Here is a 12,305-nt window from a genome sequence, read left to right as displayed (position 1 = left end):
CAGTAAAAAAAGAAGAAGATCACATTTTATATTCGTAAATATAGTAAATAACCAAAATCAAGCATGTCTGGCAGAAACCACCTACTGAATGTCCATATTCTATTTGTGTTTTTTCGTTAATTAATGCCTTACGTGATCATACTACAGCGTCACACACAAGCATCAAAAGTAGCAGATCCACAAGCTCGAAACGCAGCGCAAAGCGACTCGCTTTGAGCTTGTAGATCTGCTACTTTTGCTACTTTTGAATAAGAATCCCGATGAGGTTTCCACCCGACAGAGACGATAATATAAAATCGGTGACAGTAAAAGTGATGAACTTACCATGGGCACTCTGTACAAACCTAGTATACTAGAGATGGCAATAGAATTGGTTGAGGACGCAGCACCCACTATTCCCAGTACCGGAGGAGACCCGACGCAGCTCTCCTCCAATGGAAACTGCTCCTCTCTCCCACTGGCCAATGACAACGCTGTACGGAACCCGACTCCAAGCGTGTAGCAGTTATCATAGATCCTATAGCCCAGAGTCACGTTGGGCAGCAGGCCGGGGTTTCTGTTGATCTCATTAACTGCAAAAGCCATGGACTGGGCCCATCTGAACCCTTGAATGTAAAAACTAACACATATAATTCCACTGTGTAACCTTGAATATTTATCTTTGTAGAAATATACAACATAGCTATGCAGCCTACTATCTACTATCAGTGGTTATTCCAAACGTTTTAGCTCAAGACCCAAAAGAGAAATCAGATGTTTGCCCAAGACCCAAACTAGTGAAAAATAGCAGATCAACAAGCTCACAACCAGTTGCCAGCTTGCAGATCTGCTACTTTTCACTACTTCTTAAACATTTTGTTTTCTAATTTAGGGAATTTCTTGCATTATTTTTAAATGTTTTAAGTTATTTTCAACTCATGTGTGATTTTTTTGTGTGAAAATCTTTAGAAAGACTTTTAAAATAATAATTCATGCCAAAATTTAGGAAACAAAAAAATCAAGGGATATTCACTCGCTACCTGCGAAAATGTATCCGCGACCCACACATAAATCCGGACCCATTGTTTGGGAAACAGTGATCTACGTAAATGCTATACATATCAAAGCTGCTCCCTGTACTCTTGCTTGCTATTTTGCATGTGTGATACTTACCCAGTGCATGTGGGGGGCTGAGGCTTGGAGATGAAAGACAGCGCAGGAAACACAGGGACGTAGTGGATCGGAAACAAACCACCCAGAACCAAGTCCCCAGCCTTGTCTAATCTGTTGACATTAAACTGTTCCTGTAACTCACATGAAGAGGAAGATGAGGAAGACAAAGGAGAGAATGAAGAGAACAATATCAAGTACAGGTACAGGTATGAAAGCAGATGTCTAGAGAAGCCCTCATGACTGTCCTCCACTGTCTAACACTCCCCTCCCCTTTCTGAACCCATTGTCCAGTTGCTACATTTTATACACAGTGCTGTGCCACCTTTATGGCATTACATAATCTTTCACACCACCCATCAGTGCAGTGCCATCCCCTGTGCCACCTTATGGCATTACATAATCTTTCACACACAGACATATAAAGGTAGATGCCTCCTTCGACTCTGGGGCGTCGGTATCTGCGGGCGCCATTTTTTGGGAAGGCAAACTGCCTTTCAAAGTGACTACTGGCCAATCACAGAGCTTCTTTTCCGGGACTTGGCAGTCCCCTTGGCAGTCTAGTTGTATACAAACAGGATATTTTTATACAACTAGATTCTCACAAGTCCCGTTAAAGACTTGCTGTGATTGGCCACTAGTCACTTTGAGTGAAAGCGTGCTTTCCGAAAATGGCGGCCGTGGATACAGGTCGCTCCAATGAACTGCAGCGGCCAATTAGGTATCTAGGTTTCTATAACTATGTTTTACACCACCCCTCATTGCTGTGCCATCGCCTGTTTCTCCAAAGTGAGCGACACCCACAGCCACAACACTAGAGAGAGCGACCATGATCTGATAACACCCACATTTAGAACAAACATGGGAAAGTTCTCATTATACTACTCTGCCAACAAAATATGGAATGCCCTGACACCATCCATTAAAGGATGTGTAAGACTGGTTTCTTTCAAAATTGGCCTGAAAATTGGGAGGGGGGGGGGGGGGTCGGGGGAGGTACCACTTTATGGCATTACGTAATCTTTCACAGCACCCATCTGGGCTGAGGCAGTATCTCACCAGGGCAACATTGGCAGCTATTCACCCATCATGAAATGTACACGCACGCATGCGTTCTCTCTCTCACACACACACACACACACACACACACACACACACACACACACACACACACACACACACACACACACACACACACACACACACACACGCACACACACACTTGGAATGGGATCTTCACCCATGACCCCAGAGATAATGCGTACCGATTTGTGTGATGTTTGTACAAAAGCTGTAAGTAGTAATATGAAAAGATATGTGTTCTGCCTCCTGGTAGCGGTATAACTGTCCGATGTGAAAGATTTGGGGCAGAGGTTCTGCTCTGGCCTCCAGGGAGTGTGTGTGTGCAGTTTCTCTCCTATTGGTGCCAGAGATTAGCTGTCCACAGACAGACAGGCGGACAGACGGATGGACAGGGGCGAGAACATCATCTCGGCCACGCCTTCGGCCTGGCGGAGACAGTAAATAAATACATAAATAAACAAATGACTGAGTAAATGAGTGAGTACATACATACATACATACATACATACATACATACATACATACATACATACATACATACATACATACATACATACATACATACGTGCGTGCGTAAATACGTACACACATACATACATACATAAATGTCATCCCTTATATTCCCTAGAGGAACAGGTTGTTTGAGAGCTCCAGCACCTGGAAACTTACCAGTGAGTCTCTAAGCAATTCACTCAACTAAAGAATGATGCAATCTCTCAGCTGTCATTGCTAAAACTTGTTGGACACAATTAGAGTACAAAAACAATTATATGATTGGTTTGAAAAACAGTGGGCGTAGCTTTGTCTCGCTGGTACCTTGCATTCAGAAGTGTCTAGACGTATCAGTAGGCGCCTAGGCGGACATCTCTGATCGTCTGACAACAACAGACTATGCCCAGGTGGATACAAATTAAACGTGAGCTTGGCAAGCAAAGGCAGGTGTATGATTCCCAGTGATGACATCTGGCCCAAGGGTGATGAAATAGTGGCTCAACAGGCACACTGTTGGAAGATAATTAACTTTAAGGTCCAATGAGACGATTGACAAAACATAATAACATTAATTAACTAGCACACAGGGGTGCCATGTTTACAACTACTAGCTAGGTCTACATTTGTACAGTGTCATAATACAATTAGGGTTTGGGCAACCTTACACCAAAATGGTTGTTAATCCAAAATACCCCAAACGTAGATACATCAAAATAAAAATAAACTACAGTATTGTAGTGAACGGTGGGCTTCTTCAGATCGGAATAATTAGTTATTATGACTATTTATATGAAAATGTATTTTATTTGTGACACAGCAAACCAAACACCAAACCTATTCACATGAGGAAATGGAGAGGAGGCCAACACCACAACTACCCCTCTCTACCACCCTGATGTGACACATACACAAATAATGAACATGAACCTCATGACACATTAAAGTTTAAACCCTATAGTTTAACCAGTATAAGACCTGAGTCCGATTCTACAAATGCATCAGTATAGTTATAGTTCTCTAACGTTTTCGTGCCAAGGACCCCTCATCTGAAAAGGTTTTTGCCAGGGGACCCCCAGAAGAGAAGATTTGTGTTAAAAAAAAAAGCAAATTATTCAAGATTTTTCCAAAATGATTTTCTTTTTTTTTAACTTTAAAACACAGCAAGTGGTACAGGTGGCACAACATTTCGGCCACATGACCTTCATCAGGTGAAGTGATTTGTGACCCACCCCCCTTATTCAACTGTGGGTCACACAACACGTGACCACGGTGACATGTTATAGGGCAGAAGTAGGTTACTTTTAACACCAAGACACTTATCAACGGAGCGTATAAACCGGCTTGTATTTTTCCATATATTCGGCCGTACACCAACGTCGAAGTCACATTTATCAACGAATCCTACAAAGCCAATCCTGGCGTACATCAGGTCAGAGCTTTGATAAATCTCACGTCTGAAAACGAGCGTCATTTAAATAACACGCCCTTAAATATTCTCAAAACGCCCCGATTTTACGACATGAAGAAGAACCAGAATACGACCAAAGACATCAAAAGCCAATAAGAAAGAGTTTCCCCCGATCGCCTCGCCACACACCACACGCACACGCACCCGCACACTCCCCTCTCTCTCTCTCTCTCACACACACACACACACACACACACACACACGCCTGCCCAGCTGTGTTTTTCATGTAATCCGTACCGTAGCGGTACAATCTTTGTCACGTAGGCTTGTAGCCTACATGAATGACATATTATGATACCAATCACATCGCCATGAATGGAATACGTTTGTATATTAATTTATTTAACCCATACCGAGCAGTGCACAAGCAGTCATGTAGGATATTCCCCGTGAGACTCGGACGGGCGGCAGTGATTCCGCCACGTTAATAAGAGATTGGAGCGTCGGGTTTACAGTATATAGTTGACCCAGGCAGGTTGTAGTCTTCAAAACTCTCTATGACATAACTCCATAACATAGGACAAGCTACTGTAAGTTTGTACACCTCACTGTCCATGAAAAGATCGTCGGGAGTCCCGAAAATGCGCTCGCACTCGCAGAAGCGCTGTAGGCCTATATTTTGAAAATAGCAGATCTACAAGCTCACAACGCGTCGCGATGCGACCCGTTTTTGAGCTTGCAGATCTGCTATTTTAAAATAGCCAATGCAACTGAATGACTGTTAAAGCAGTTTGTTTAAATTACTTTATAAAATGTTATATTTTCACAGGGATTATTTATTAGTGTAGATATACATTTTAGGAGTGGATTATGTGTCCAGATGCCTGTCAGACAGTCAGACAATGCTGCTCCGCAGAATGGAATAAACGGGTGCAGCCAACGTCAACAACTGGTCTCGACCAGACGTGAGATCTCAGCGTATGGTAGGATGAAGCCCACGTCAGGATATATTGATAAATGCCGAAAGGTGCGGTGATCTCGCCGTACGCCCATTATTTGGGCTGCACCTCGTTGATAAATGAGGGTGTGATTACCGTTAAAGGTAGGGTAAGCGATATTTTTTGGTTAAAACAAAAAGTATTTTGTTAAAAGGTTAAAATACTATATTCTGATAGTAATCATTGCTATAGAGTGTTTGTTCAGTAACAGATGTCTCCCTGTCTCTCCAGCTCTTTAATAAACAGAAAATACATTTTTCGGTAGGTGTCAAAATCTCAGCCAATCAGGAGAAAGTACCCATTTTTAAGCTTAAATTGTATAGTGTTCCAGTTAAAATTTTGTCTGCTCATTTCTTAGTGTCATCACTTCCAATTTCACTTGTTTAATCTATATCCTGATTGAGTTCTCTGTCCTGGTTGGATAAAATTGGAAATGAAACTACAAAAAAAAAAAAAAAACTACAAAATACATTTTCTGTTTTATAAAGAGCTGGAGAGACATGGAGACTTTTTATATGGACAGGACACTCTATAGTAACGAGCACTATCAGAACATAGACCCATTTTGCAATTATTTGAATAATTGCAAATCACTTACCCTACCTTTAAGGATATCCCACCACATTGACGTGGCCAAGTTTTTGTTTCATAAAAATGCATCGTAGACATGTTATGAGCTACTTTCTGTCAATAAATTCCGTGCAGGTGATTATTGTTAAGTGTTGGAGTTTGGAAGCGCTCGTTTGCTATAACTCAACGTCCTGCTGCCTCCTGTATTACGGGACATTTAGAAACAGGTGGTACAAAGGACCGTTGAGTGATTTCCCATGAGCGCTTCCAAACTCCAACACTTTTACTCCAAATTATCACCTGCACAGAATTTATTGACAGAAAGTAGCTCATAACATGTCTATGGTGGATGTTTATGAATCAAAAACTAGATACAAAGATACAAAGAGGATAATCCAGCAAGCTTTCCGCGTAGCTACAATGTGGGTGATTTTAAAGTGGTTTAATACAATCGGATCTGACATTTCTGTTTGGGCTGTCAAGGGTTGGTATTGCAACTTAGCATAAGAATTGCTTTCGGCTAACTATACAGTATCCCACCCAGTCACACTGATGGCATTTATCACAGGATGGTCATAAAAAGGTGGCACCTGAATCCAAGAACAGTTTTAAAGGTGCAATAAGTGATTTATTTTTTATAACTGGTTATCACTACTACAATATATTATGATAGTAATCATTGCTATGAAGTGTTTGTTCAGTAACCAGGGTCTCTCCAGGTCTTTAGTAAACAGAAAACACATTTTCAGGATACTCATACAGGATACAGGATAGAAGTGAAAGTGAAATTGGAGGTGGTGACACAAAGAAATGAGCAGACAAAATTGGAACTGGGACACTAAATTGAAGCTGATAAATGGGTACTATTTGATTGGATGAAATTGTCAACTCAACTGAAAATTAAAACGTTTTAAGTTTTACCTGAAAGGACGACTTTGCCCATATAATTGCTACTCACTAATGCTCATGATAAAATGGTACGACTTTTTCCTACTTGGCCTGTGTGGATCCCTCCTCCCTCCCACACACACAGAGAGAGAGAGAGAGAGAGAGAGAGAGAGAGAGAGAGAGAGAGAGAGAGAGAGAGAGAGAGAGAGAGAGAGAGAGTTAACCATGAACCAGGAGAGAGAGCAGGAAACCCAACACATTCCCCTCTCTCCCTCCCTCTCTTCATTCTCAGTGACATAAACACAAGTTGGGGCTTGTTAAACATAACAAGTTGGGGCTAGATAACACTCTGGAATGATCAAAGTGTAGACAGGAGATCTGCTAAAACACATTCCAATAGTCAGATAGGACATTCAAAATGATAATACTAACACTACTAAGGTTTGGGAGATATTCATGAACACAAAAATATAGATTAAATGTGGATTAAATATGAATATCCTTATCACAAACGCCAACTAAACACCTTATTTTTTTGTCTATCCTCAACATGTTTCCCTGTTGCTCTTTCCTTCTGTCTGTCCTGGCTTATTATTTTCCTATTCCTGAAAAAGAAAACTGCACAAAAACAAATTTCACCCATGCCTTCTTTACACCAGCGTCCGTTGAAGGTTGTAGAAGACTCACATTGATCTGAAAGTTGGTGAAAAGAAGACATGGGCAGGCCAGACTGGGACAGTAATTCAGGGCGGGAGTCATACACACTTCCAGGCCACCCTATACGAACACGACACACACACCCCCCCCCACACACACACACACACACACACACACACACACACAATTCAATTTTCAATTCAAAGGGCTTTATTGGCATGAGAAAACATACGTTTACATTGCCAAAGCAGAAAGCATAATACAACAATACAGCAATACAATCAAAACAAAAAATATGTACATTTGAAAGTCAGAATCTTCGATAGGTCAATTTCTATGTACCAAGATCACTGGGTGCAGGTATAGTGCCGGAATATACACAATGATTAGTCTTTAGGGTGGTTGTGTTCCGTTTGATATCCTTTTCCTATCACAGCAACTCACGAATCTTGCTGCTGTGTTTGCACATTGTTGTACTTCGCCCAGCAGGTATGGGAGTTTTTTGTCATTGGTCATTTCAAAATCTCCGTGTGTGGTTGTAATCTGTGGGAAGTATGTGTCTCTGATGTCTTGGTACAATGGACAGACGGTTAGGAAGTGTAGCTCGGTTTCCACTTCATTTTGTGTGCAGTGGGTGCATAGTCTGTCTTCTCTCGGGATACAGGTCTGCCTGTGACGACCTTTCTCGATCGCAAGACTGTGCTCACTGAGTCTGTACCTAGTTAAGATTTTTCTTTGTTTTGGGTCAGTCACGGTGCTCAGGTATTCTGCCACTGCGTATTCTCTGTTTAGGGCCAGATAGCATTCTAGTTTACTCTGCTTTTGTGTTGCTTCTTTCCAGTGTGTCAGGTAGTTTTCCTTTTGCTGTTTTATAATTTGGTTTAGTCCAATGGGTTTTCTATCTCGTGGCTCTGTTTGTGTTTGTGCCCGGAGTTCCAGGGCCAGCTGGCTGAGGGGGCATCTCTCTAGGGTTTCGCTGTGTGTGAGTGCCTTGTTATGGAGTGCATCTAGGTCACTTTCTTTTAGGTGGTTGTAGAACTTAAGTGCTCTCTTTTTTATTTTGATAATTAGTGGGTATCGTCCTAATTCTGCCCTGCATGCATTATTTGGTGTTTTTCGCTGGGTACGGAGAATGGATTTGCAGAATTCTGTGTGTAGGGTCTCGGTTTGGTGTTTATCCCATTTTTCAAGGTCATGGTTTGCTAGTGGTCCCCAGATCTCACAACCATAGAGGGAAATTGGTTCTATCACAGAGTCCAGTATTTTAAGCCAGGTTTTAATTGGGATGTCTATTTTGATGTTTCTTTTGATAGCATAGAATGCCCTTCTTGCCTTGTCTCTCAGGTCCTTTACAGCTTGGTTGTAGTTCCCTGTGCTGCTGATGTTTAGGCCAAGGTAGGTATAGTTTTTTGTTTGTTCTAGTGGGATTGTATTTAGGAAAAATTGATGGTTTTGGCGGCTGGATCTTTTTTGACAGCCACACACACAGCCACACACACACACACACACACACACACACACACACACACACACACACACACACACACACACACACACACACACACACAATAAAACTGAAATGAAATTAATAAATCAATAATCAAACAGGAAAATAAATCTCTAATCATTTTTTAAGTCTGTTTATTCGTTTTTTCATACAATTGACATGGAACAAATAGAGGTACACGTAATAGTAATCTCACAAATCAATTACTTATTATACATCTGTGTACGACACAAGACTCTCGTCTTGGAGAGCTCTATGGCAGTGGCGGCTTTGCTGTCGAGGGTTCCTTGGAGCCTTGCCTGGGCAAGGTATTAGGGCAGTGGTTCTCTACGTGACCCCATGGTCCTTGAGGTGGTTTCAGGGGGTCCCCAGCTAAATTATTGATACTGTAGTTATTATTGATAGTTAGGGACCAAATGGACCCTTACGGCTTTGTAACTACCAATGGCGTAGAGTGGACGGTACCACCGTCCATAGAGCCTCAACCCCAGCAATGGCTCTGGGCTGACTTCTCACACTGGGTACCATTGGATGGTGGAGTGGACACAAAGGCATCCTAATTCTAGATGAATTAGAACTGCCATATGCAGTTACCTTGGTCCAATGTTTTCACTTTGATCAATGCAACATGACAGACATTTAGGTTTGTCCACTGCATTATACACCACAACTGAAATATAATTTGTATAATGACATGTCATTATGTACTGAATAGTGAATATGCATCGAATGTTTTAAGAAATTAGTTCCTTTCAAGATAGGAATTAAAAAGGCATAGGAGGAAACGTACAATGATTACATGATTCACAATGCATTAATAGGTTATTTCATATATCAAATTATTATTAATGAAGAACCTGTCACAAAGTCATACAATGCCTATTATGGAAACTGTCAAAAATGTGTGGCATTTTTATGAATCTGCATACATTAAAAAAAAGGGACACGAGGAGAACATGCAAACTCCACACAGAAAGGCCCTTTCGCCAACCCCACCTAGGGTATGGGCACTGATGACGCCGATTAATTCTAAACTCAGAGGCTCTGAATACAACCTCAAACTATGGTCAATGTAAGTAGAAAGATCACTCAGATTCTTCCTCCTGGATGTCCAGAGGACCCTGGTAGTTGGACATCAATCATCAGATGACTCAGAGCTGCTTAAGGGAGCCTGTGAGAGAGTTTAACAGAACACATTGGATGGCAAAGACAGGACATGTTAACATGCATGAATCTAACACCATCAGGGTCCGACGTTAAGGACCCTGAAAAGGAAAGTCAATGATTTGTTTCTAAACACATTATAAATCAATGGCTGAAAACATGTAAAAAGTATGTGAAGTATGTGGCAATGGATTGTGGAGTTAGACCATTTAAAGGGCAAGACCACTTTGGTAGAGGGTTGGGTTGTGTAGTTACCTTGCCATGATGTAAGGTGAACAAGAAATCAAAAATAATTGCTCCATTGATTAGAAATTGATCATTCAAAATATGCTCCTCATGACTTGCATTGTAAAACAGATCTCAAAGTCACTCTTTTAGCACGTAAACAAATGTAAACAAACATCAAACCAGTACTGTTTTTTTTTTTTTTTTTTTTTAATGTCCAACTTCCTGCTGATTTTACTATTTGAAGATCTAGATCTGCGGTTGAATTTTTAATAAAATAGCTAAATCAACAGGAGGTTTTCATTCTTATTAAAAAAAAAAGTATTGGGGTTTGGTGATGTTCTATATTGTCTGAATCAACTTTGTTTGTGTTCGTTTATGTGCTAAAAGAATGACTTTGAGAGCTGTTTTACCGTACAATGGGTCTGGCAAGTCAATGAGGAGCATATTTGGAATTAGAATTGAATAATTCTAATAAATGGAGCAATTCATTTGATTTCTTGTCCACCTTTGGAGTTACATCATGGCAAGGTAACTACACAACCCAAATCTCTACCAAAGTGGTCTTGCCCTTTAACCTGTTTTCAAAAATCTCTAAATCTAGACGTGATGACCACAGTCCTTCTAAAGAGGATTCTCAGTCTCAGAGCGATTCAGATAGAGGAATACAATAATCAAATACAAAAGAGCAACTACACAATACAATATAAATAACTAAAGCTGTACAAGGCAATGGAGTTAATGGAGAGGTTGCCTCCATTACGAGCACCAACCTGGACTGTTGACGGACTCTTCAGCTGTCATTTTCATGAGCAAGGCCACCTGCTGCCGCTCGGAGAGAGGGTGATTCCCGGCCCGGATCCCTGGCATACCCATACCATTCTGGGTGTTGGTAGGCTCCTTTCTAATGCGCTTCCGCTCTGGCCCTTGCTTCTCTGTAAAGAGCGAGGGAAAGACAAAAACAAATCATGACAATCATGGTTTAACGGTCCGGATCCTGCGTCTCTGAAGGATTTTTTTTTTTTAAAGAGAAGAGGCATTAAACCAACCATCGCTGTGTCCATGGTACACATACTACTTTATCCAACTACGTTATGAACAAATTACGATGCAGGGCATTATTCCTGCACAATATTTACAGTGATGTTAATATTATACTCAGAGCCAAGGTGAATGTGCCTGGGAGTTAGGGCTGGGTATTGCCAACAACCTCACGATCGATACGTATCACGATACAGAGGCCACGATACGATATGTATCGCGATACACATTGATTTTGAATAATGACCGCATGTCCTACTAAATTTACTTTTGCAGAGTCCTAGACCACCGATTGCTGATGTTTTGACCAGTATATTGTCAGAAAATGTCCAGTTTCCAAAATCCAAAATGCATTTGAAAAACATTTAAATGATAAATAATGTTTTGATGGATAAATGCAATAGATTGAATCATGTATATCGTCACTGTCGAGCAGAAACTGATGCTGATGTTTTGTTTTTTTAAAGCCGTGTCTAACAGTATTTCCTGCCGTATCGATATGGTAGCCTCTGTATCGATACGATCGGCAAGGAATACGATACGATTATTGGCATATCGATTAATTGAACCCACCCCTACTGGGAGTGGCTACCTCTCTCTACAGCAGCGGTTCTCAACCTTTTCAGGCCACTAAAAAAAATCTAAACTTTTGTTTTAATAACCCTCAGACTTACGTTTAAGACCAATTTAGCGATAACAACACACACACACACACACACACACACACACACACACACACACACACACACACAATAACAAAAATGTTGGGTCAATTTTGTATCCAAGCCCAGATAGCCCTAATGTTTACGTTCATAACAGGGCAGTCATAATATCCATAGTTTATTAAGTGCCAGAAATGCCAGGAAACCAACTGTGGCCAGTCTATTTATCACCTGAATAGATTCACTCATTTTGAATGAGAACAGGAAGCATTTTATGGCATTTTTTAACACAATGAGTGCCATAAACAGACCAGACCTTTTTTCATAATCCAAACGAGGAGTGCCGAAAATGGTTCGGACCGTTTTTGACCCAATTTTATTTTTATACGTGGGGCCCACGTGGGGCGCTAAAACGAAACTTTGGGATCATCCCAGGAGTTTCTGAGAAGGAGAGGCCGGAT

At 41.1% G+C, this 12,305-nt stretch overlaps 1 protein-coding gene across 2 annotated transcripts in view; it reads right to left on the bottom strand.

Moving 5' to 3' along the window:
* Positions 1-9,775: 9,775 nt before the first annotated feature.
* LOC308102333 (uncharacterized protein) overlaps positions 9,776-12,305 on the bottom strand; it is a 28,049-nt gene continuing 25,519 nt past the window's right edge. For both annotated transcript variants that reach the window (XM_080451999.1, XM_080451998.1), the window contains 2 exons: positions 10,915-11,076; positions 9,776-9,923 (listed from right to left, as the gene is read on the bottom strand). In XM_080451999.1, coding sequence (XP_080308125.1) covers positions 9,904-9,923; positions 10,915-11,076 — 182 coding nt within the window. In that variant the 3' untranslated portion in view covers positions 9,776-9,903. The remainder of the gene's footprint in view (positions 9,924-10,914; positions 11,077-12,305) is intronic.

Source organism: Gymnoscopelus braueri, assembly GCF_963280865.1.
Source record: "Gymnoscopelus braueri genome assembly, chromosome: 15".
NCBI classification, from domain to species: domain Eukaryota; kingdom Metazoa; phylum Chordata; class Actinopteri; order Myctophiformes; family Myctophidae; genus Gymnoscopelus; species Gymnoscopelus braueri.
This window is presented reverse-complemented; position numbering and strand designations above follow the sequence as displayed.